Source organism: Cydia splendana, chromosome 8, assembly GCF_910591565.1.
Source record: "Cydia splendana chromosome 8, ilCydSple1.2, whole genome shotgun sequence".
NCBI lineage: Eukaryota > Metazoa > Arthropoda > Insecta > Lepidoptera > Tortricidae > Cydia > Cydia splendana.
In genome coordinates, this window is record NC_085967.1 from 21,061,491 (window position 1) to 21,088,394 (window position 26,904).

General features: G+C 39.3%; 2 protein-coding genes across 2 annotated transcripts in view; one reads left to right on the plus strand and one right to left on the minus strand.

Annotated features, from left to right (window-relative positions):
• On the minus strand, positions 1–26,758 carry LOC134792997 (lens fiber major intrinsic protein-like). The gene is made up of 6 exons (XM_063764504.1): positions 26,647–26,758; positions 9,781–9,977; positions 6,119–6,290; positions 5,385–5,566; positions 2,628–2,708; positions 1–1,209 (listed from the first exon to the last, which is right to left on the minus strand). Exons 1-6 carry the CDS (start codon positions 26,717–26,719, stop codon positions 1,075–1,077), a joined length of 840 nt encoding a protein of 279 aa, XP_063620574.1. The 5' UTR covers positions 26,720–26,758; the 3' UTR covers positions 1–1,074.
• The window catches only part of LOC134793100 (ubiquitin-conjugating enzyme E2 S), a 176,569-nt gene that overhangs the window by 10,473 nt on the left and 139,192 nt on the right, over positions 1–26,904 (plus strand). The gene's annotated exons all lie outside the window — the stretch shown is intronic.

The window sequence follows — 26,904 nt, forward strand, 5'->3', positions numbered from 1 at the left end:
AGTATTTTATTGTCAAAACAAATCTTATAAAAATATAAACCACAACAATATTTACAGCATTTTGAGACAGTATCGAAAAAATCCGATTAATATTATACTATTCACGAAGGGTGAATTCCTAAGAAGCTTAGTCATTGATATACTTAATTAATCGTATAATTAAGTTCAATAAATGATGGTTATGTATACTTATTTCTTTTGAATTTCACCCGAATGTAAATTTTCGTTGGCATACTTAAAAATATAAAAATCAACATAGATCTGCATTCGAAATTCAATCGTTTATGTAGAGGTATAACAGTTGAAATTAGAAATAGACCTATTTGATACAATAAGATTAATAATATTATAACAGGTGTTTTTTTATTCTACGCGTTCGTGTCAGACAATTCAATGTAGGTACCTATTCAATTAATATGTACTAGTAGTACACACCAATTTCAACACTATTATTATGAAAATTAAATGATTATTAAATCTTGTACTTCTGATTCGTTCTAATGTGTGTACGTTAGCATTCACTAATACTGCTAATACCCAAGGCGTTAGAGATGTCACCACGACATGCGGTACAGTGTGACGTGGCTTATAAGAATACATACATTACAACGCCCGCACGAACATATGTACTGAAATTATAATTAGATTGATCCAATTTATCAGACTGATCTCTCATATTAGTGCATTTGTACAAAAGAAGGATTGATTTCGCGCCTTTTTCTACTGACAAAATGTTCTTACCAGACTTTAAAAACACAGCTTATTCGAAAAAGGTGATTATGTTTCTCAGTTTGGTAACTATACCTATATACAGGCACGTAGCCAACGTGCCAAACGTTAACGCTCCGTAGCGTATCGTAGTCTTCCACACTAGGGACAGTTGCGTTTCGTTCGCAACAGAGCGTTAACAATTGCACGTAGGCTTCGCACCCAGGGGCCCGTTTCTCAAAAGCTTGTAACTTGTAATACAAATGGAAGTCCCTTTCTAACAAAAGCTGTCAAAAAGTGACATCCGCTTGTATTACAAGTTACAAGCTTTAGAGAAACGGGCTCCAGTTCTCTTTTTAAACCGCGTTAGCAGTTATTCTTGTCGTTCAGCGGCAGTTCTTCGCGAGCCGGCGGCGGAGGCTTGTGCGCCTGCGGTGCGAGCACGTACTTGTGCAGGAGCGCGAAGAGCGCCGCTCCGGCCAGCGGGCCTACCCAGTATACCTGAAAACAACAATTATTATTAACCTTTTAACCGCCGAAGACGTTAAGTGACGCGCGCGCCTACAGCCCAATATCAACCTTCGTGCATTCCGACAGTGGGGAGACACTCCTGACTTCGGTCGAACTCGGCTCCGTTCGGCTCAGCATTGCTCCGAGCAATTATTAGGGTTGGCACCACTTAACTTCGTTTTGCGTGCACGAACACAGATAAGATAATCACTTGAATTTTGACAACCCTAAATAGCCGAAAGGGATAGTGCCATATATTAGAAAGGGATGGCATGTTTCGACCCTGAACCGCTGTCAAACTTCGAGTTTGTAGGAAGTGTCCTTTCTGTTCGGTAGTACTCTTATTTCTTCTGTGATTCCGACAAGCTTCACGATGACACGGCACACATAGACGTGGCAATCAAAGGATAAAAAAATCGGGCAAGTGCGAGTCGGACTCGCGCACGAAGGGTTCCGTACCATACAAAAAAAAAAAGCAAAAAAAACCCACCCATCCAAGTACTGACCACTCCCGACGTTGCTTAACTTTGGTCAAAAATCACGTTTGTTGTATGGGAGCCCCATTTAAATCTTTATTTTATTCTGTTTTTAGTATTTGTTGTTATAGCGGCAACAGAAATACATCATCTGTGAAAATTTCAACTGTCTAGCTATCACGGTTCGTGAGATACAGCCTGGTGACAGACGGACGGACGGACGGACCGACGGACGGACAGCGAAGTCTTAGTAATAGGGTCCCGTTTTACCCTTTGGGTACGGAACCCTAAAAACAGTCTGTCTGTTGAGTGAAAGAAATCTTAGCCGCAGGCGGGGAAGAGACAAGCCGGACCAGAAGTTGATAAGGCATGGGCTAGTTGAGGGGGCGGTTGATATGGCCGATGGCCAATGGAAGGGGAAGGGGTATATGTTTAGACAATTTTTATTCTCTAAGGAGAGGCAGCTGACCCCCCTGCCACCCCCATGGCGACGCCCTTGTGTCGAATCCAGATTCCAGGGGCCCGTTTCTCAAAAGCTTGTAACTTGTAATACAAGTGGAAGTCCTTTCTAACATACGCTGTCAAAATGTGACATCAGCTTGTATTATAAGTTACAAGCTTTTGAGAAACGGGCCCGGGATAAATACAGTACTTTATTAGGTATGGGACATAACCAAACAGTTCCTACAAGTCTTCCTATTTCTAGTAGGTAAACCGCGCCAGTAGTAGTAGTAGGAGGCCTTGTACTACCTACATGGAGGCGGTCAGTTAAGAAGGCTGGTCAACTGGACTCTGCTGGAAATAACTGGAAGTAGCCGCGCAAGAACGCGACAAATGGAGAATTCTTCTGCGAGCCTGCGAGCCATATGTCCCTAATGAGGGATAACAGGAATGCATCATCATCATCAAACCACAGAATACACCAATATTTACCCATAGGTATTCCCAATGCTGTGTGACCAACGCAGGTCCAAAGCTACGTGCTGGGTTGAGACTGGCTCCGGTCATTTCACCCTGGAAAGAAGAAACCGTTAGTTTTATGAAGTTAAATATAACAACCTGGAAAGCGTTTTTGCTCTGACATGTGATGCATGGGACTTTTACTTTGGAAATACTGGATAGTGATGTGCTAACCACGATACATGAAATCAATTTAAAGGCCAACCTTGATAATTGCATTTCGTCAGGTGACCAGCAAAAGTCACTAATTACTAAAAAAAAAAAAAAAACAAAAGTCGACCTTCTTTTAGTACTAATATGGTTCACTATGGCTATGAACTTGTGGTGGTAATTAGTGAGTTTTGTTTGTCACCTGACGATTTTACCTTATTTAATAGCGGCGATAGCACATTTTTCCGTTCTCAATGCACAGGCCCGGAGAGTCGGAAGAACGATAATCAGTCTACCTTAGAGAATGTCTAGAGTTAGACCAAGGTAAGTCTGCAACGATTTTGATAGCACTGTGTGTGCAAGCGTTATTTTAAACCTCAAGCAGGTCGGCATGGAGGGTTTTAAATAGATTAACAGGCAAATCCGGTACTAGAAATGGTTGTACATCCCAAAAGCTGATAGATTCAATTGCAAACCGAATCGTAGAAACTTCACGCGTCAAAGGAGACTCACCCCACACTAAAGCCGTAAAGAAACAGGCCCAAAATCTAAAGAGAGCGCTTCCCGTTGATACCGTCATCGCGAAACCTTTCTCGGTGGAAGAAATAACCAGTGCTATTCAACTCCTTAAGCCGGGTAAAGCGGCAGGACAAGACGGTATCTATAACGAATTCATTAAGAACTTGGGACCCAACTGCAGAAAATGGTTGACTGCTTTCTATTCTGATATCCTAGCCAGAAACAAATTGCCCCTCCCTCTTTCAACTATGCGAAAATAGTGGCGATTCTTAAACCAAACAAACCTGCTGACGACCCGAAGAGCTTTCGACCCATAGCTTTGCTTAGCTCCATCTACAAACTTCTGGAAAAAATACTTTCGGCCAGAATCACACCGCTCATCGACAAAATTGTGCCCGTAGAGCAGGCCGGGTTCAGAGGTGGCCGTAACTGTGTCGATCAAGTGTTGTCCCTTACGACCCACATAGAAGCTGGCTTCCAAAACCAGTTGAAAACTGTTGCTGTCTTTGTCGACCTATCCGCAGCCTACGATACAGTGTGGCGACATGGCCTATACTTAAAACTGATGAGGGTTATCCCTTGTCGACGAATGACAAGCCTAATTATCAATATGCTTAGTAACCGAAGGTTTGTCGTCCATCTTGGAGATAAGCAGAGCCGCCCTAGAACTCTCCACAATGGCCTCCCTCAAGGTTCCGCACTTGCACCCTTACTCTTCAACCTTTACACCCACGACATACCGGAAACAGCGTCTAGAAAATTTATTTACGCTGATGACATCGCCCTAACTCACCAGCATAAATCCTTTGACTTCTCGGAAGCACAACTAACTTCAGACTTACAACTGCTGAATACCTATTTTAAACAATGGAGACTGGTTCCGAACGCGTCCAAAACGGAGATCTCAACTTTCCACCTGAACAACAAACTAGCTTCATACAACCCCGCAGTATCGTTTGATGGTAAAGCGCTTGTGTACAACCCACAGCCCAAATACCTTGGTGTAACCCTTGACCGTTCTCTGACGTACTGTGCCCATCTAAGCAAGCTAAGCAAAAAGCTCGGAACCCGCAACAATATCCTGCATAGGTTGACCGGAACAACATGGGGAGCTACCGCAGATGTACTCCGGACTACAGGCCTCAGCTTGGTTTTCTCTGCTGGGGAATACTGTGCACCCGTATGGCTTAATAGTGCCCACGTGGAGAAGGTAGATGTTCAATTGCGGAAAGCCATGCGCTGCATATCTGGAACCATACAGTCGACCCCAATCCAGTGGCTATCAACACTGAGCCACATACCCCCACCACACCTCAGAAGACAGCAAGCCCTGCTCAGCGAAGCCACCAAAATCTCTAAAAATCCAGAAATGCCAGCCTATCCTGAATTCATGTATCCTCCCAGACAACGCCTAAAATCCCGCCACCCGTCTTACTCAACGGCACACGGACTAATGAAGGATAACTTCAACATCGGAGATAAATGGATGGAGGAATGGAATTCCAACCTGCCTACAGCCTACAGCTAATACAATCCCACTGAAAGGCCCAAAGGCTTCTCGGCCCCAAGACGGGAATGGTGCCAGCTTAATAGACTTCGCACAGGGCACGGTCGATCTGGCGATTTTATGTTTCGGTGTGGGTGGAAAAACTCACCGGAATGCGATTGCGGAGCACCTATACAATCTATCCACCATATAATTCACGAGTGCCCAAAACGAATGTACCCTGGTGACCCTCTGGACTTAATAGCGTTTAGTGATAACGCAGCCCAATGGGTGAAGAACCTAGACATTAATTTGTAAATAAAACTGTGGAACGACTCATAATGAATGCCATACGAATAAATAAATTTTAAACGTCAAACTTCTATGAAATTATGACGTTCAAATAACACTTGCACTGCGTGTGCTATCAAAATCTTTGCAGACTTGACTCTAGTCAAGCTCTACAAGTCTACAGTTGTGATGGTGTCATTTGTCAAAGTTTGAACAGCTGGGATCTGTGTGTGACTGACAAAGGCTCGTGTTGTCCTACTCCTACAGGACAATTAGGTACTCACCCCAACGTACACACATCCAGCTACGACAAGTCCAAACTTGATCGACGCGGAGGGATCATGCTTGCCCGTCCACAGCGCGCAAGCCAGAAGTATCACGAGACCAGTGATCAGGGCCTCAACTACCGTCGCGGCCAGGGGGCTGAATCCATTCGCTGGTAGCGTCACGCCTAGCGCTGGTATTTCTACAACAAGGAGTAAACGTAGTAAAGCGTCGGCTATGAAATGCTCGCTCGACGCTGACGCCGACCACCATATTCGTGCATTGGTTAAAACTGTTAAAACAAATGTATGGCGGTCGGCAATAGTGCACGCTTGGAGCGTAAGTTACTCGATCATCACTCTACTATTGAGAGGATTTTGGAAAATATGTAAATGGTCATTTTGTTGGCGGCCATATTGGAATTGCATTTTTTTCATTAGGTACTCTATTCTAGGTTAGTACCTCGCTTGCGCGTAGGAATGGCTAGTGTTAAGCCCTTTCATTTGATACCCATATTGAGGCAGTTGTGAAAAACTGAAAAATATGAAGCGGTAGCCATCTTGGATTTACAGTACAGAATGTCTCACTCATCAGGCATCCGACACTTCGTTTTTCACCGATCACCGGTCAAATGAACGTCGGTTGCCTTTGCCCGGACCCGGGTCGTTCTAGCGTGAGTAATCCTTAACATGAAAAGATGGCATATCAAACTGTTTTGTGCAGTTCTTTTTTTTTGTCGATATTTCATACGAACCGTTTAGAATTCTCTGTGGCGTTATAGAGTATAGCGCGGCATAACCAAGTGTGGCGCCTATCATTTGCGCGATCGTGTACGCCACGGCTAGCACGATTGGCGTGCGGCCAAGCAGCGTAGACGCCAGAGTGATGGCTGGGTTCATGTGCGCGCCGGATACTTCGCCGAATGCCTGTAATTATAGAATAAAAATATAAAAACATGTTTATTGATTAAGCATAATCACACGTAATTATAACTAGACTTTTTAAGCGTATGCATGACACTTGTGTCAAGAGACACCGCTCACTCGCAGGTGGTACCCTAATAGCATTTTCTTGTAGGGATTTTGTTGGGCCTTTGTTTACGTATTAGTTGGGCAACCGTTATATTTGGCCGTACGATTTGCTGGAGGGCCCTCGACAAAGGCCCTCCCGAAGATTCCCAACAGAGGGCCATAAGAGTAATTTTTTCGTTGGGCCTATTTAAATAAATCATACAATTATTCAACGGTGGTGGTTTTGGTTGGGCCGTGGTTGGGCCCATACACATTTGTTTGATGGTTGGTTAATTGTTACATTTGGCCGTACGATTTACTGGAGGGCCCTCGACAAAGGCCCTCCCGAAGATTCCCAACAGAGGGCCATTAGAGTAATTTTTTCGTTGGGCCTATTTAAATAAATCATACAAAATTATTCAACGGTGGTGGTTTTGGTTGGGCCGTGGTTGGGCCTATACACATTTGTTTGATGGTTGGTTAATTGTTACATTTGGCCGTATGGCTTGCTGTAGGGCCAACTGCAAAAAAATAAAAAAGGGCAATTTTTTCGTTGTGCTTCTGTTTGCAAATTCAACAATTACCCAACGGCAAGTCAGGTAGGTCGGTAGGTAGTCGTGCACCAGGTTGAAGGCCCAACACAGCTTGTCCCACAAAGGGCCAACATTGTAACTTTAACGTTGGGCCTTGTGTAGGATTCTTACAATACTACCGTAGGTAAATAGTTGTGTAATTTATAGTGTGCCTACAGTCTAATTATGTAATGGGCTTTTGATTACGAGTCTTACAGTTACCCTACGTTAAGTAAGTGGTTGTGTAATACGACGTTGGGTCTTTGCTGATAAATATTACAATTACACTACGGTAGGCATTGGTTGTATCCACATGAAGGCCCTAGGCTAGGCAGCAGTTGTTGTTAATCTTCTCTCGTTCCAATTTTAGTATATGTACTGCCGAAGCAAGTACACTTACTATACACTCTAATTTGTATATATACTAACCGCACTTCGAAACTTCGTAAGCGAGATTTATGTTTTTTGAGATTTAAATTGAGTAAATGTTGGTAAAATACAATTTTTTAAATTTATGTATAAATTTTATAGTTATAGCTATTAGATTTATAAGTTACTTTAAAAAAATATTATGATTATATCCGGAATAATCGAGAAAAAAACTATAACTTCGATGTTTGGAGACAGTAACGCCATCTAGTGACGCCACAAGCAAACTCAACTGGTATTGTTGGGCATCAGTACCACAGCCAATGTTGGTAAATGCGATATTTGTGCTCACTGGGCCAACGAATGTTATCGTTGTTTAGCCACCGGTACCAAAATACACAAAGGCCCATTGTTAGGCGTCAGTGCCACAGCCAATCTTGGTAAATACGATATTTGTCATCATTGGGCCATCGGATGATATCTTTGACTAGCCAACGTTACCAAAATACACAAAGGCCCATTGTTGGGCATCCGTGCCACAGCCAATGTTGGTAAATGCGGTATTCGTCACCATTGGGCCAACGAATGTTATCGTTGTTTAGCGAACTGTAGCAAAATACACAAAGGCCCATTGTTGGGCATCAATGCTACAGTCAATGGTGGTAAATGCGATATTTGTCGTCATTGGGCCATCGGATGATATCGTTGTTTAGCGAACGGTAGCAAAATACAGAAAGGCCCATTGTTGGGCATCAATGCTACAGCCAATGTTGGTAAATGCGATATTTGTCGTCATTGTGCCATCGGATGATATCGTTGATTAGCCAACGTTACCAAAATACACAAAGGCCCATTGTTGGGCATCAATGCTACAGCCAATGTTGGTAAATGCGATATTTGTGGTCATTGGGCCATCGGATGATATCGTCGATTAGCCAACGTTACCAAAATAAATAAAGGCCCATTGTTGGGTATCAGTGCCACAGCCTATGTTGGTAAATGCGATATTTGTCATCATTGGGCCATCGGATGATATCCTTGACTAGCCAACGTTACCAAAATACACAAAGGCCCATTGTTGGGCATCCGTGCCATAGCCAATGTTGGTAAATGCGGTATTCGTCACCATTGGGCCAACGAATGTTATCGTTGTTTAGCGAACGGTAGCAAAATACAGAAAGGCCCATTGTTGGGCATCACTGCCACTGCCAATGTTGGTAAATGCGATATATGTCATCATTGGGCCAACGAATATTATCGTTGTTTAGCCAACGGTACCAAAATACACAAAGGCCCATTGTTGGGCATCTGTGCCACAGCGAATGTTGGTAAATGCGATGGTGGGCCAATACAAAATTAATGTTGGCTACGGAACGAACCTCATCCCAACGTTTTCCCTACCGTTGGCACCGTGGGCCCCAACGAAAATGCTACTAGGGTAGTGGTACAACAGTTTTTTTTGTAAACAATAGATGTAGCTTAAAACTAATATTTCTTCAATAATAACTTAAAAATAGAAAGAAATTAAGTATATATAAAATAAAAATATATTTATTCCACGAATATAACATCACCAAAAGAAACAATACAATGATCCCCACACTAGGCTCAGCCTGTACCTACCGTGGGAATCTAGTTCTAATCTGAATCTTTAAAACAAATTTTAACAAAAACCGGTTGTTGAATAGAGGAAGGGCAAATAAGATATATATAAATAAATATTTGGGAGGAAAAAAATAGTTTATTTAACAGCTAAATTTGGTGGCGTAAATGTGTAACCGCGTTTAGTAACAAGGAGTCCGATTGCACTAACTAGGAATATTTTTTTATGATTCTAAGTTAGGATGCCAGTTAGGACGATTGATTAAATAAGGTGTGTTAAGCGTTTTAGACGGTCTCTATACTATACTTATGTTACTAGCTAGGTAAGTTTTGTCGGTGTAAAACAAGTGTAAAACATATACCAGTCAAAATCATAAGTTTCTTTTTGCTTACCCGTAGTCGGGTAAAACGTTTATTTTTGGACACATTTTTTTAGTATCTACATAAACAAACACTTGAAGACTATATCTAGGTACATATATGGAACACATCCAAGACACAGGAACAAATATTTGAACTAAACATGGTAGTTAGCCCTGTCTAGATAAACAAAGCGGTCACCCGTTCGGTAGATAAGGTAACAGTGTAACAGTACCTAATCTGTTAATATTTGTTCTATAAACATGAATAATTGTTTCACAAGTCTTGAAACGTATGTTTACCTTTTGTTCTGTACTTGAGTTGTTGGCCGAAGCGTTAGCGAATGTCTCCGTTTCAGGTTCGATGATTAAATAGAACTTTTTGTCGATTCACTTTATGTGCCGAGAAAATTTTTAGATCTCAAAAAACCAATAAAGGCAAATGGGTTTTTGTAGATCTATAGAAATTGGATGGTACCTAGGGTTGATAGAATAAATGAATACCTGCACTAGACACAGCACAACGAAGCCAAAAGCCAGAGCCGGGTGCGCCAAAGGCGGGCCTATTAGTGTGTCAGTCTGTGAGATCTTAGGCACCAATGACGCGATGCCCAGCAGCACCAGCAACGCTGTCGCCACCAGCTCACCTAGTACCGCGCGCCAGTACATGCGGATGGCTCCGCTCACGCCTCGGGCTTCGTCTGCAAGATAATATTAACATACATAAATAAATAATAAATATGATAGGCCAATTTCACACAGATCGTTGTGGGTACTAATACACAAATAAATGCCCTTACCAGGATTCAAACATGGGCACTACCGACTATTAGGCTAGGAGGCCGTCAAATATCAAATAAAAATAACCATTAATCAACATATCCCTGAATCACCGCAGCACACGCGCTGCGCGCGGGTTCTACGCGCGCATGTCAGCTTTAGACGCGCCTCATGTGCAGAGGTCTGAATTCTCGTAGCATTTTTGAGCTGTCATAGGGACTTCTCGTTTATCGACTTCCGATTATACATATGTATATCGATAAATACAGAATACAATATGTAAAATATGATAATATGCAATCTTACCGCGAATGAGCGATCTCTTTGAGATAACCTTTGGATACCAACTTTTAAGAAATTATAAATAGAAATTAAAATAATAATATTTAATTGTTTCATATAAATAATTTGTTTACTGCTTATGCCTTTTAAACATTTTTCGAAAGAAATTGCAACGAGAATTGCATCGAAGTTGGTATCCAAAGGTTATCTCGAAGAAATCGCTCATTCGCGAAAAGACTGCATGTTGTTTACTTCTACTCGTAATTATATTTTACATATTGTATTCAGTATTTATCGATATACATATCGGAATCGGAAGTCGATAAACGAGAAGTCATTATGACAGCTCAAAAATGCTACGAGAATTCCGACCTCTGCTCATGTGCAAAGGCGCTGAAAGTTGACTGTAAATGGCGCCAATGTGGACGGACCTTAAGTACCTACAGCTAATATTAAAAGATTGAATACCACAGAAGTATGTAGAACAATAATAACACTACTTTATCAAGAAGGTGTATAGGTTCGAGATACATGTTTCATGTCAGTCAATTTGAATGATACCACTGATACCAGACTAAAGGGAATAGATTGTAATTGTTGAAAATTGGAGACGTGCCCACCTGTGATCTGTTTAGATGTAGATGTTACATTAACACTTGACGTATTACCTATCTAATAAGCAGATATAAATTATCTGGTATAAGTAAGACTTATATATTTTGCAGTTTTCCGAAATATAATTATATTATCCATTTATTTTAATTTTTGCTACGTCTCTACGTAATCATCGAGCTCTATCGATCAGTGTACAAAAAAATGTCTAAACTCGAAGAAAATTACCTCAACAATGCTGGATTTAACGTCTGTCTGTTTGTTTTGAGTAGATAAATAAACCATACTGCGTGATCCAGTCACGCTGCCAATGACATGTGGTTGTCCTTTACATTTTTATTAATAATAATATTTTATGATATTGGAGGCAAACGAACAGACGAATCGCCTGATGGTAAGCAATTACCGTCGCCCAAGGACACCTGCAACACCAGAGGGGTTACAAGTGCGTTCCCGGCATTTAACATAGGAGTACGCTCTTTTTTTAAAGGTTTGAAGGTCGTATCGGATAGATTACAGTACCTAACACCTACATACAGTAAAAAGGAAATATACTCCATTGTGTTGTTTACACCGTCATACGTAAATATAAAACAAAATATGAATATTTTCTGTATGAATACAGCATGATGACACAAAAATTGCCATAACTGTTAAATTCATGGACATGGCGTCCGAAGGTAAATGTACGACTGCGATATGTGATGAATTTAATGCAATACTCGTATAATTGCGTTCCTATTGTCTTTATAACATCATAATTATTTTCTTGAAGAAATTATGTAGGTATAGTCTTGTAACAGAAGAATTCGAGTATATCGAGATTCCCCAAATTATTAGTCCATATCTCGAGATAGAAGTTACATGACAGTAATAAGAAAATTCAACGCTTTGCAATCAAATCAAATATATCAATAAAAAAAAAAATTTTTTTTCGATAACATATTTGACTACATATAGTCTGCGTGTTAACATAAATTAGAAAAGAGCATATAACCGTAAGAATATATTTAGTGAATAGTTAAAAAGTGAGCACATTAGCCTAATGTAAATATGTCCAAGTTAAATATAAATATGCAAATGTTTAGTCTATCATTTTATATTTACATTCTAATAAATATGTATGTACATTGTATTTTATACGAATGCCTACATCAGCTTGGTTGGACTGGTTGAAGGTTAGCAAAGCTACCGGTTCGTCATATTTACAATTCGTAATAGATAACGGGGCAATTCAATAAAGCTTCGTATTTTTATTGGGAATATGACCAGTACCGTCTTTACCATAAGGGCACACGGGGCCCGTGCCCAGGGCCCCCATCCTCAGGGGGCCCGAAGAACAGGCAGTAACAGTATATTTGATTACCCATAATAAATAGAAGATCATAGTAGAAAAATGTTAGTTCGATTTGCTTTCTTTACTTTCCAAAAGGGCCCCAAATAGGGCCCCAGCATAGTTTAAGACGGCCCTGAATATGACTTGATTGATATACTCACGGTGACAACTAAAACTAGCTCGTAGTAGCTTTGTAATGTAAGGTAACGTGTTACCGGTCTCATCGAAACTGTCATTTTTACAAGCCTTTAGTTTAGTTTAACTTGCTATATGGAAGGAACATGGAAGGAACCATATAGGTATGCTTGTACGGGTTAATAATAATAATATACATATATATATATCTTTATTTCAGACCCACAAGTCCATATATGGTTAGTTAAATTAACTTAAAAGCTATATTAGTTACCTACACTAAGTGTTTATCATTAGGTACAGTTTTTACACACTAGGCCCAGTACCTACTTGACATAGGTCAAGGTATATCTGACCTGCTCCATATCCAGTGCCACATTATAGGCCAGCTAAACCTGTCCGCAATCACCTTTAGAATGCTGTTTAGACTTTCCCTTACGCGACCCATTAGCGATGTGATTGTTTTACGCATAATTTAAATCTTGCAAGTTAATTGACCCACTTCCCGGATTGCGATTAAGCTGAAAATTTGCATAAGTACATAGTAAATTGGATGACAATGCAATATTATGGTACCATCGAGCTGATCTGATGGAGACAGGAGGTGGCCATAGGAACTCTGTGATAAAACAATGCAACCTAATTGTGTTTGGGGTTGTTAGAATAATCTCGATGAGTATTAGTTGCATGTGGAAAGAAAAGTACAGTAAAAGCTTTACCAAAAATGAAATTATTGACAAACAACTTATTATCAACCTAGGTTCTAAATAACAAATTAAATTGCCATTGCAAAAAACACCAGAACCGCCCACCTAACTGCGATGTTTACGATTTCTCGGATATTTTTAGGACCAGATTCAGAAATCAGTATACAAGAATTGTGACACAAGACAAAAACACATATTCTTGCACCTTATTTCCGTCAGATAAAATTCAAAATTGCTTGTAAATTAAATGTTTTCGGTGAGCTCCTAGGAGTCAGCGCCCGCGAGTAGAATTGAGAATTATATTAATTTGGAGTCATCCCAGAAATGTATAGCGATGCGGGCGCCAGCGCCACACCCCCGCTGTTATCATTGTATAAATGTGTAATGCTACACCGTTGACTGTTATAATTATATAATCACATTGCATTTCCTTTTAATGTATACTATGCACAATTGTAAGCTGTTTATTTCCCAATAAAAAAAATGAAATTCTACAAAACTTTAACCTCTTGTCTGTGTTTAGTTTAAGGATTCTGACCGAATTTTTAGCCATCTTTTTGCATTTTTACCGAGGTTTGTACCCACGATTTTTCACCACCACACATAACATAACGAAAGGTTAAAAGATGTTACCCGCTTGGCAAAAGAGTCATTATTAAACTTAAATCAGAAATCTTTTCGCACCGCACTGATATTAGATCCAAAATTAGTTATCATGCGTTTTATGAGTAGGTTACCTCGGTAATGATAAACTTAATGATAATGATAGATAATTATAGTATTTTTTTTGTGTTTTTGTATCTGTATTATTTTATATTAATATAGTTTTTTATGTAATTCGACAGTAAGAGACTATAATATACATTTCTCAGTAATTGTAATACGTTAGTTTGAGTGGGTAGTTGCAGTTAGTTGTAGGTATTTTATAATTGTTGATGTAACTATTATTATTATTTTTGCTTGCATGTAGATTCAATGTTGTAAAAGTGCCATTGTGGCCTATTTGCTGAATAAATGTTGAAGTTTGGTGTTAAAGTTACGTTTAATTTCACAAAATTTTATAAAGTCAATTAAGAAGGCATATAAAATTAACTTTATTTGCATTTTGAAACTAGCATCTACCATGATATAAAAACTATTTTTATTTTATTAAATTCTGGGTTCGCAATTCGGTTTTTGGCTACTGATTTTATCTTAGGTCCATTGAGACTCGCGCCTCCAGTTTTTTTTCATGTTTTTGTTTTACATGACCTTGTACACGATATATAATGTATATAATCGTTTCAAAGGTGATTAAAGGGCATCATTGCAGACTTGTTTACCTAATTGGAAATAATTACGTATGTACCTACATTACATTTTATTTTTGCTTCAACGTATTTGACTTTATCTTAAACTCGAAGTCGGCGTAAAACAGCGAATGTAAATTTTACTGATAGGAATAATTTGATGTTTACTATTTTAAGAGCGCTCTTACAAGAAAAGTCGAAATAATGCAAAATTGATGATACTAGTCGACGAAATTCAGGACTTTGCGCTCATTATTAGAAACAATGAGTACTTGTTCCAGTAAAAGCGTCTTCTTATCTTTATAAATATCGTTGTAAATATTAGTAAAAGGACTTATTAAATTAGTAATGATTTTTTTTCTGATGGTCGTTTCCGAAAAACCCCGTGAAGCACTGAATGGCGAGCTCTTATTTGGAAATGTTGAGAATTTTACTCTGCTAAACCTGGCTATTTTGTATTACTAATACCCTGTACTTTAGGCATATCAAACTATATTTTTCCTACATACCTTTGAGAAAGAGAAAATCAAAGTAAAACGAACTCGATTTTCTCTCCGAAACAAGTGTCAATTCCTACGAAAATCTACTTAATATCGAAGTCATTTTCATACTCAAGCAATCTGCAACGTTTGCTTATACTGTTGGTATACATTAGTGTTTATGAAATTCTACTATAATTTTTTGGCAATTTTTTGAAAACTACTCTATATTACCGATGACGCGCGCTGCGCCAGCTCAGTGCCGCGGCAGAGCTTGTAGAGGCAGGACGTGTGTCGGTCGGCTCCGCACATTTTCAACGGCGACGACGAGGTTTTTTATCATTGTGTGCGGCGGGCGCCGTGTAAAACGCTATACTGTGTGCGTGTAAACCGCAACGAGAGACTTTGATCCTAGCACTGTTTTTATAGTATTATAATTTATAATGGTACAGTTTAATAAACAACCGGACAGGATTAAAAATATTTGAAACGACCTGACATTCTATATGTATTTATTTGACTCAAGATAGTACTCAGGGTCTGATGATGGAGCCGGAAGGTGGTCACCGGTACCAATCAACCATGCAACTAAACCACTTCGTGTTTAGGCTCGTTTTATTCGTCTCAACAAGATCTTTGACTTAAGATAGTACTCAGGGTCTGATGATGGAGCCGGAAGGTGGTCACCGGTACCAATCAACCATGCAACTAAACCACTTCGTGTTTGGGCTCGTTTGATTCGTCTCAACAAGATCTTTGGCACAAGATAATACTCAGGGTCTGATGATGGACCCGGAAGGTGGTCACCGGTACCAATCAACCATGCAACTAAACCACTTCGTGTTTAGGCTCGTTTGATTCGTCTCAACAAGATCTTTGACACAAGATAGTACTCAGGGTCTGATGATGGAGCCGGCAGGTGGTCACCGGTACCAATCAACCATGCCACTAAACCACTTCGTGTTTAGGCTCGTTTTATTCGTTTCTATAAGATCTTTGACACAAGATAGTACTCAGGGTCTGATGTTGGAGCCGGAAGGTGGTCACCGGTACCAATCAACCATGCAACTAAACCACTTCGTGTTTGGGCTCGTTTGATTTGTCGCAACAAGATCTTTGACACAAGGTAGTACTGAGGGTCTGATGATGGATCCGGAAGGTGGTGATCGGTACCAATCAACCATGCAACTAAACCACTTCGTGTTTGGCTTCGTTCGATTCGTCGCAACAAGATCTTTGACACAAGTTAGTACTCAGGGTCTGATGATGGAGCTGGACTCCACCCACGGGTACCAGTCTACCCTGTAACTGAACCACTTCGTGTTTGGGCTCGTTTGATTTGTCGCAACAAGATCTTTGACACAAGGTAGTACTGAGGGTCTGATGATGGATCCGGAAGGTGGTCACCGGTACCAATCAACCATGCAACTAAACCACTTCGTGTTTGGCTTCGTTCGATTCGTCGCAACAAGATCTTTGACACAAGTTAGTACTCAGGGTCTGATGATGGAGCTGGACTGTGGCCACGGGTACCAGTCTACCATGTAACTGAACCACTTCGTGTTTGGGCTCGTTTGATTCGTCGCAATAAGATGTTTGACACAAGATACTACTCAGGGTCTGATGATGATAGACAGGTACCCGTCGCCACCTTCGCGCTCCATCATCAGACCCTGAGTACTACCTTGTGTCAAAGATCTTGTTGAGATGAATAAAACGTGCCTAAACACGAAATGGTTTAGTTGCATGGTTGATTGGTACCGGTGACCACCTCCCGGCTCCAACATCAGATCCTGAGTACTATCTTGTGTCAAAGATCTTGTTGAAACGAATAAAACAAGCCTAAACACGAAGTGGTTTAGTTGCATGGTTGATTGGTACCGGTGACCACCTTCCAGCTCCATCATCAGACTCTGAGTATCACCTAGTGTCAAAGATCTTGTTGAGACGAATCAAACGATCCTAAACACGATGTGGTTTAGTTGCATGGTTGATTGGTAATGGTACCTTCCAGCTCCATCATCAGACCCTGAGTACTGTCTTGTGTCAAAGATCTTGTTGAGACGAATCAAACGAGCCCAAACACGAAGTTGTTTAGTTACATGATAGACTGGTACCCGTGGCCACCTTCCAGCTCCATCATCAGACCCTGTGTATCTTCAGTGTCAAAGATCTTGTTGAGACGAATCAAACGAGCCTAATCATGTTACTACATGGTTGATTGGTATCCGTGACCACCTTAATCATCATCAGACCCTCAGTACCAGTTCGTTTTTAAACCCTCGTTGATACAAACTTTACATCCTATAGGTACCAAATGCAATGACGAAACATGTAAATAAGCGAGTAGGTACCTATAATTTCTTTCGAGTAATATACCTTCATAAGTACGAGTATGGGGCTATTCATAAATTACGTCGTTTCAAATGGGAGGAGTGGGGGGGGGGTCTGGACATCGGATGATGGTAACATGACGTAGGAGGAAACAGATTCATCCGAAGCTTGATTTTTGGATGATTTGAGGGGTGGGGGGGGGGTCAAAAATCGTCAAAAAAGATGACGTAATTTATGAACAGCCCCTATGTACATTTGCACTGCATTTAGTATTTTCGTACTTACCAAATAACAGTTTTAGAACTTTAAAAGTTAAGTACAGTTAGTGTTGTTATGGTTGATTTCAATATGCTTCGCGAAGGATCAAGAATGTTTAATCCATCATTGTAGTGCGAGTGTGGTAGAAGGGATCGGCGTACTGAGCTCGCACGGCCTGCCGCAGCGCGTAAAATACCTAAACTCGCTCAACGCCGAAATGTAATAGCGCTCTTAAGTATTTTAATGTATTTGATCTTCATTTGTTAACAATGACACAAATACGGGAGGGTAGAGTTAATTTAAGACTGAAACACACCAGGTGAGTAATACAAAATGGGTCCGCGGACAAGCGGGTATAAACGCCGTTGAAATGTTTGAAAATATGTGTCAACTGTCACATTAATCGTCTTGCACGACAGTAACGTAATGCACGATGCAAGCAATGTGACCGGTGTCTTATAATTTCATATATTACAACTATGTTTTGTAAGCGCATGAACAACTTACACGGATAACTGCCTATAATGCTATTGGTCTTTTGACCAATGACTTGTTTTTGACCTGACCTCTGGCACTTAAACAAGCTTTTATCTCGTTTTACTTGCCGCAGTTGCCGCACTGGGCAGCATTCAAATTAAAAAATATTGATTACTCGCGCGATGTTAAAATGAGATCAAACTTACAAAGTTCGAATCGAGTTTCCTGCAACTTTAGGGCTCAATTTTATTGTACCTACTTATTGTATGTTCGAATTGTAGATACTAACAGCAGTCGATGATGTAGATATATATGCAAAGAGATGTAAGTATTAGCCGGCACAAAAAATGTATAAGACGACTCTCTAAAGCACCAAATTGGTACAAAAGCCAATTTAGGTACTTTTGAGTTTTCTAATTTCTATAACTAAAACAATACAAATCTCTTATTCAAAAGCTTGCGTATTCCTCTGTATATATGTCACTTTGTCAAACATTAAAAAAAACTAAAATATCGTTCGAAATTAACATTGGATTTTAAGGAACCAAATTACATATTAGTATTTGCTACAGCTTTTTTATATGTTTATCCATCGCCCCCGTCTTTCTGTTCCCACGTACATACTATAAGTTACAAATAAATATTATTATACCATATTACGTAAACGAGAATTAATATGCATGAGACGTTGGTTCGAAGCGCCGCGTGGGTGACGGATGTATTTATATTTTACACCCAATTTGAAATATTGTTATTGCTTATTTTGACATCTTTAGGGCGTTGTTCGCAAAGCGGCATTGGCATCGTTAGCAAAGGTCTCCGTTCCAACTTGGACAAAAATGCTTTCGTATGTCCGGACTCCGAATGTACTCAATCTGCGGGTCGCATTTCCCAAAAGATTCTCGTGAAATTTTGCGAACGGGTTCGGTAGTTAGATATAATTTTTCTGTCGTTTATTAGGTAGTAAGAGTTAGACATATTTTTTCTGTCATTAATAAAAAAGGTTCTATTGGCTTAAAGGACTTAAGTGCCAGTATTAGGGTCTATGGCACTTGAACCATTGTGAGTTTGCTGTGATAATGACTCGACGAAGTAGGTAGAGTTAGACCAAGAAAAGACTGCAACGATTTTGATAGCACACGCAGTGCAAGTGTTATTTATATCGATACGTCATAATTTTATAAGAAGCGCTGGTGGCCTAGCGGTAAGAGCGTGCGACTTTCTATCCGGAGGTCGCGGGTTCAAATTCCGGTTCGTACCAATGAGTTTTTCGGAACTTACCTATGTACGAAATATCATTTCATATTTACCAGTGGCTTTTCGATGAAGGAAAACATCGTGTGGAAACCGGACTAATCTCAATAAGGCCTAGTTTACCCTCTGGGTTGGAAGGTCAGATGGCAGTCGCTTTCGTAAAAACTAGTGCCTACGCTAATTCTTGGGATTAGTTGTCAAGCGGACCGAAGGCTCCCATGAGCCGTGGCAAAATGCCGGGATAACGCGAGGAAAAAGAAAAGAAAGAGACGTCATAATTTCATAGAAGTTTGACGTTTAACATTTGCACTACGTGTGCTATCAAAATCGTTGCAGACTTTTCTTGGTCTAACTCTTAGTATTTTTTATTTTTACATTTCTTAAGCTTATCGCGAGGTCTACAACTCACAGAGCCATTAGTTTCATTAATTATATTAGGTAAATAATTAATTAGTTCATTGAACCTTCTTATCACGTCCAAATTATTACAAAGGTGTGAATGTTGATATTATGTCCGAGAACCTGAAAACACGAGTACCTATTTATAAACTTATTTTCACTTCACAAACATCTGGGTCAAAGTCCACAAACGAAAGTGTTTTTCCTGTCTCCAAAAGCTAAGGATTGAGATTAATTTTTGGATATCAATATTTTATAAGATTTCTCCGAACTGGGGTGTTGCAATATATGCGAGCGATAAAGAGGCAGGTAATGAAACTTAAGATATTTGTTTTTCTTGGGAGGCTCTCACGACGATATCTTTGGAGAAGGAGGATTAGGAGAGCAGACCTCAATTAGAAATGGGACAAGGCCGGAAGGAGAAGAAGACGGTAGGTAGGCCCTCGTCGTGGGTTTCCTTCGACACCCTTTTGAAGGGGTGTGAGAGGCCTCTTCCGCCTTCCGGCTGCGGAGGCTGTATCCAGTCGCGCCCCACCTTGTGGGGCGGTCGATCGCACGTCGTTTTGTGGACGGCTGTGTGTCTAAGGTAGGCCCTCTAGAATACCGTGCCATTTTTAGATAAAGGAGTCAAGGTCGCGGCCACTCCTACAAGTACCTAAGTAGCGATAAACTTCAGGAAACTATTGTTTTTCCCGCAGGTACCGTCCATGTCAAAGATATTTAGACATTTTCCGATCTATTACCTTAGGAGTTAGGTGCAAAAATATCTTTGACGTCAACTATTAACTGACAATTATTAAATAGAAATTATACCACAAATATATTTTTTTATAAATTTTATCTAGCGGCTCACAAAATACACAGGTACGTTCTAAATTTCATTAAAATATATCTTATAGTTTCCGAGTAAAATGGCTGTTGTAACACAATTACCTACTTACTTAGGTATATTTTGAATTCGTTTTACTCGTACTGAATTATTTTGGTTATAACCTTTATCACTATCAGAAATGCAATAAGGGGGTCAGTTAAAATCACGTCTCATGCTACCTTTTGCTACTTTTACTCAATCAACAAAAGATAACCTTATCACAGTTATCACCTTATCAGAATTCGGTGTGTGAAGGGCGAAATTATCAATAAGTATCAATCCGACAAATTCAGATAAAGATAACAGTTATCATTACCTAAATAAAAAGTACAGTACCGTCACTGGGTATAAATAATATCGTACATTGAACTTCGACTAAACTTTTTCTACTATAAAGTCATTTATTTACATACAAGATATATACAGTGGTACTACTAAACGTAATTAATAACTAGCTTAAATCTAAAATAGGCCCTTGAGGCTGTACCAAGGATGCTGGCGGCATTGTCACGCTGTATCGCAATGCTGATACGTTGTGCGAGGAAGCCGCCAGCTCTTCGGTCACCAGTTTGAGTTTCGATCTGTTTTCGGAAAGATTAAATCGTTGACAAAAAAACTTATTAAGGTTCGAAGTTTCTCCAGTTTAAGTTTAACTTGAACACTTGAAATAGCGAAAAAGATAAAACCAGTTTATGTTTGTAATCAATACGCAAATGTGACATTAACATTCTATGGTCGTTTAATACCTACGCACTTTGCACGCAGCTGCATTATTATCAAATGAGTTCATAAAACAATAATCGTATTATTTACACAATATTTGGGAGACCAAGCTCTGCTCGGAAAACATATAAAAACTCAAAAATGCGCGTTTTCCCAGAGATAAGACCTAGCTAGATCGATTAATCGCCCCCGAAAACCCCCATATAGCAAATTTCATCGAAATCGCTAGAGCCGTTTCCGATATCCCCGATATATATATATATGTATAAATAAATAAATACTTATACAAGAATTGCTCGTTTAAATGTATTAATATTAATATTAGACATATGTCTTTGATATTAGATAGATTAGGTATTTTTCTGATACCTAATGGTTTGGTGAACGAGCACGAATGGAACATTATGGTCAATACACAAAAAATATAAGTTAATTAGAAATACCCTTACCGGTGCATCTTGGAAGTTCAGCAGAAAAAATACCATTTAAAATACTAGCTAGGTAAAATTTGAACATGACTCGTGAAAAATTGTTTTGTATGCTAACCGTCTTTGTAGAAATAGAAAGACAATATCTAAATTAAATCAATGATTACAATATGTGAAATGTGCGAAGTGTGAATAAAATTAAATAACTGTACTATTCGTACCATCCCCCACACTGTTAACTGACAGTGGTCCGATATACAGTTAAAAGTGTTGCTGTTTGTACGAGGGTGCCTAACAGGCCTATTCGGATTTCGAGATAATCACAAGATCTTGAGACGATTTAGAGATCAACTAGATCTACATTAGATATCGACTAGATGTGACTTGGATATCTAAGTCATAACTTGTCGAAATCGTTCAAGAGGACCTCCAGAATCGCGGAAACGTCAAATTTGACATATCTATCTTACAAATATCTATAAATTTCTTCAACAAGTCACGATAATTATTATCGTGACTTGTTGAAGTCTAGTAGAAATCTAATTCATTTCCCGAATCGAGCCGTAAGTTGGTGTCTATCGCGAATTTAGTAAATATTCAATTGTTTCATTAGAATTTCAATTGTTATTTTGGACTTTGAATGCCGGGTATTGGATGGTAATCCATCTGCGATAAGTTTGACTGAGTACCGTTAGCACATCACAAAAACACTCGTATAAATATAATACTAATTTATAACGATTTGTAAATAAATATTTTTTAGGGTTCCGTACCCAAAGGGTAAAACGGGACCCTATTACTAAGACTTCGCTGTCCGTCCGTCCGTCCGTCCGTCCGTCCGTCCTCCCGTCCGTCCGTCCGTCTGTCACCAGGCTGTATCTCACGAACCGTGATAGCTAGACAGTTGAAATTTTCACAGATGATGTATTTCTGTTGCCGCTATAACAACAAATACTAAAAACAGAATAAAATAAAGATTTAAATGGGGCTCCCATACAACAAACGTGATTTTATACCAAAGTTAAGCAACGTCGGGCGTGGTCAGTACTTGGATGGGTGACCGTTTTTTTTTGCATTTTTTTTCCGTTTTTTTTGCATTATGATACGGAACCCTTGGTGCGCGAGTCCGACTCGCACTTGCCCGGTTTTTTTAATGTACGGAACATTTTCATGATTTTTATGATAATTACCGTTATGTAATACATAATACTAGTTTGCCAAATTATGTAGAGGACTATCAAAAATTTGGCAGGCTGTACAGTGTACAGTCAAAGGATTTCATTTCAGTACCATTTTGTATCTTGGCGCAGTGACAATCAAATCGTCGGGTGACAAGCAAAAGTCACTAAGTACTATCAAAAAATTAAAGTAACTAATATGCACTTTGTTACACTTGTAACACGGTTTATTGTCCAATAATTTCAATGGTGTTAGTTAGTGACTTTTGCTTGTCACCCGACGAAATAATGAAAGTCGCTAGTAAGGGACCTCACTATGACAAGCAAGGTACCAAATGGCACTGAAATTAAATTTCTTTACCGTATCTATATGCTGTATCTCCAGACACTGATTAGATCGATTAGTGATTAAATTTACTTTGTTTATAAAATAATCTAATCTAAAAAAGTAAGCGGAAAAAGTCCGGCTGTCCCATTTCAAAACCTAGTAAGGGACAAATTTCTCAAAACAGTTTGTTATGTTGTGCTAGACTAGGTGGGCCCAAATAACATAAAAAACTCATTTTGAGAAATTTGTCCCTTACTAGGTTTTGGCCGATTAGTAGGTAGGGTGCGAAAGCGGGAAAAGTATGCAGTGCCGACGAACTACTCGTACTTAGGGGTCATCCATTAATTACGTTACACGAATTTCTAGGTTCTTTGCCCCCTCATTGTCACACTTGGTCACATTTGTAACAACAAATACTAAAAACAAAATAAAATAAATATTTAAGTGGGGCTCCCATACAAGAAACGTGACTTTTTTGTCGTTTTATGCGTAATGGTATTCGTGCGCGAGTCCGACTCGCACTTGGCCGGTTTTTTTAACGACATTTGTCTTCCTTTTTATTTTTAAATTATTCAGTGCCTCACCTTCAAATTTTTTCTGCACACCGTACCATAGACAACTATTATTTCGAAAGTGTAATAAAATTTGTATTTAATTCACATTAATCGCGGACTGATAATATTAATGTAGTACCTACCTATTGTAGTCTAACTAATTTTACACGTTATATTTATACTAAAATAATCTTATTAAATACACTGAAAAATATAATTAACGAACTTATTGAGTAACTCAAAACTTAACTGAATTTTTATTAGGTACCTGACCTAATACAGAATTAAAATTTGCTCAATATCATACAACCGATTTTGTAACACGTAACTCATACCTAGTTCGCAAGTCCGAACTAGGTATGTGTTACGTCCTTTTTTTGTTACTTACACAAAATATGTTGTTACTCTTATGCAAACATTTCTTACAGTTTAAACGTGAAAAAGAAAACAAAAAAAATTCTTACTGACTTTTATGAAGTCACATGTCGGCGTTTCTACAATCGGATCATTATAATGAAAAAATAATGACGATATTTCCAAAACAAGTAGCCGGTATAACCAGTCCACAATACCGTATTCGGGAGCTTACTTACTTACTGCTATGTGGCGCAACGACCCGAAGTGGGTCTTGGAGGTACCTACTTATTCAATTATTCACCCAGTTTGCTAAGAAGCGTGTACCTAGCGTATCTTTAGCCTTCGCATACAAATAATTGGGTAGGTACTTTCCTCTACTTGAAATAAATTATTTCACACTGTGCACGAAATAAAGCACCTTGACAAAATTCGCCAAGATTGTGCGATCCACGACATTTGATCAAGAATAATATCTGGCTCGAAGGACCAAAACTGTTCATAAAGCCATGAACAGCCATTTTGATCTCTAGAAAAGTAATAGCGCAGGTGTTATAGTTTAGTTTAGTATAATGTATGATTCATACCAAATTAAAACCTTTCACGACTTTGTTGTACCATTGATTGCCCACTCTGTTAACTGACATTTCGTAAACCTTATTCCAAAAGGCGTAAGGTCCACCGATAGACATGGAGTGTTGCTGTTTGGACCTACAGAATGTAGCAGTCTCGTATAGTAATTTAGGCGTCGTTAGATTTTATAATCAACCGAAATAATGCACTTGTTTTAATTACTATTTGGCGCAAGAAAAGGGCTTGCTTCTGCAGTTAGTAGGTAGTAATAGATAGCATTTTAAATGGGAGTAGTAACTGAATTTTAAATATGATAACTGTAATAAGCTTGATTGACCTTTGATGTGGAAACTTAGCCAAAGGACAAAATCTAAGTATGTTTTTTTAGTAAGTATTAACGTAGATTAGGATGAACTAACACCGATTGGTCCTATATAGGCTATATAGTATAATGTCAATGTTAAATAATAGTTATTTGTTTTACAAGGGGGCAAAGTTGTTGTTTTTGAAGTGGAAAGTAAGCCTTTCCGAGCTGGTGTGGTGAAAATAAATAAATTAATGAACTAACCATTTTCACAAAATAGCTAGAGGGTAATATCAGGTCAAAGATACGTATTAAAAATGTCACTAATCTGCCGCCATATTTTAGACATGCACGAATTGTAGAGTTTCGGAAAACAAATTCATGATATGGCGGTCCATCTAGACCTCTGACCTATTGAAATTGCCACTAAATCACCGGTACTCAGTGGACATCCAAATACGTCAAATAGTTTTTCATCACACTTGCTCGTAACAGGGGCCCGATTTACGAACTTCGAGCGCTCGATGTAGTCACTCAAAAATTTTTGGAAAACGGCGAATTTATATTTTTGAAATACGAGCAATAGAAATTAGGAATCTGTATTAACCACACTGTTTTTCAGTTCTATTGGTAGAATTTAAATGCCTAGTAGTGGAGATATATTGAAGAGACCCACACGAAATCCTACTAATAGAATTGAAAAAGAGTGGTTAATACCACTAGATTCCTAATTTCTATTCCTCGTATTTCAAAAATATAAATTCAATTTCCACAAATTTTTGGTAACTAAATCGAGCACACAGGTGTTATTACACGTAGGCGACGCGGTCCGTAAATCCATAATTTCGAACTAGGGCTGTAATGTATTTTTTCATCACACTTGCGAGGCGACGCGGTCCGTAAATCCAAAATTTCGAACTAGGGCTGTAATGTATTTTTTCATCACACTTGCGAGGCGACGCGGTCCGTAAATCCTAAATTTCGAACTAGGGCTGTAATGTATTTTTTCATCACACTTGCGAGGCAACGCGGTCCGTAAATCCAAAATTTCGACCTAGGGCTGTAATGTATTTTTTCATCACACTTGCGAGGCGACGCGGTCCGTAAATCCTAAATTTCGAACTAGGGCTGTAATGTATTTTTTCATCACACTTGCGAGACGACACGGTCCGTAAATCCAAAATTTCGAACTAGGGCTGTAATGTATTTTTTCATCACACTTGCGAGGCGACGCGGTCCGTAAATCCTAAATTTCGATCTAGGGCTAACGTAAGTTCTTCACAAGTGTGATAAAAAACATGCATTGTGTGTGTCGGGCGGACCGGTACCGGTACATCTTTATCTCTGGCTTCTGAAGTAGTTTCCATTTATTTACCGGTGTTTTATTACTTTTATTAGACATGCACAGATTCGTAAATGGCTGTCGGTTTTTTTTTTAATTCACAGTTTTCACATACTAGATATATGAATGGCGGTATCAGTTTATTATACGCTACGAATAATTTGCATAAATTTCCCGGCCATAATTTAGTGTGCCAGTTTACAAATTCTGACGTTTATTTCAATTCACCATTTTCACAAAATAAATACATGCATTCGTAGACACGACCGACAGACAATATGACCTGTGTATACGAATAATTTTCACTATTATGCCGGTCATTATTTAAATATTATTCACAAAATACGTAAATAATTCGGACACCGGTACTGACCGTTTCGCGGCATGGTGGCGTGTGTCGCGTCTGAGAGTCGCACGCGGACTGTGATGTAACGTACGCGCTGCATGCGCGGGCGGCGCCCAGCCTCCCGCCTAATCTTTGGAGGACGAAAGTTGTCAAACGCGCTTACGCAGCTTACGCTTGCACGTGAAACTAGTGGCTCTGTGAAGTCTGTGAGCTGTTGACCTCGCGATACGCTAAAAAAAATTAAAATTAAAAATACTTCGTTGAGTCATTATCACAGCGAACTCA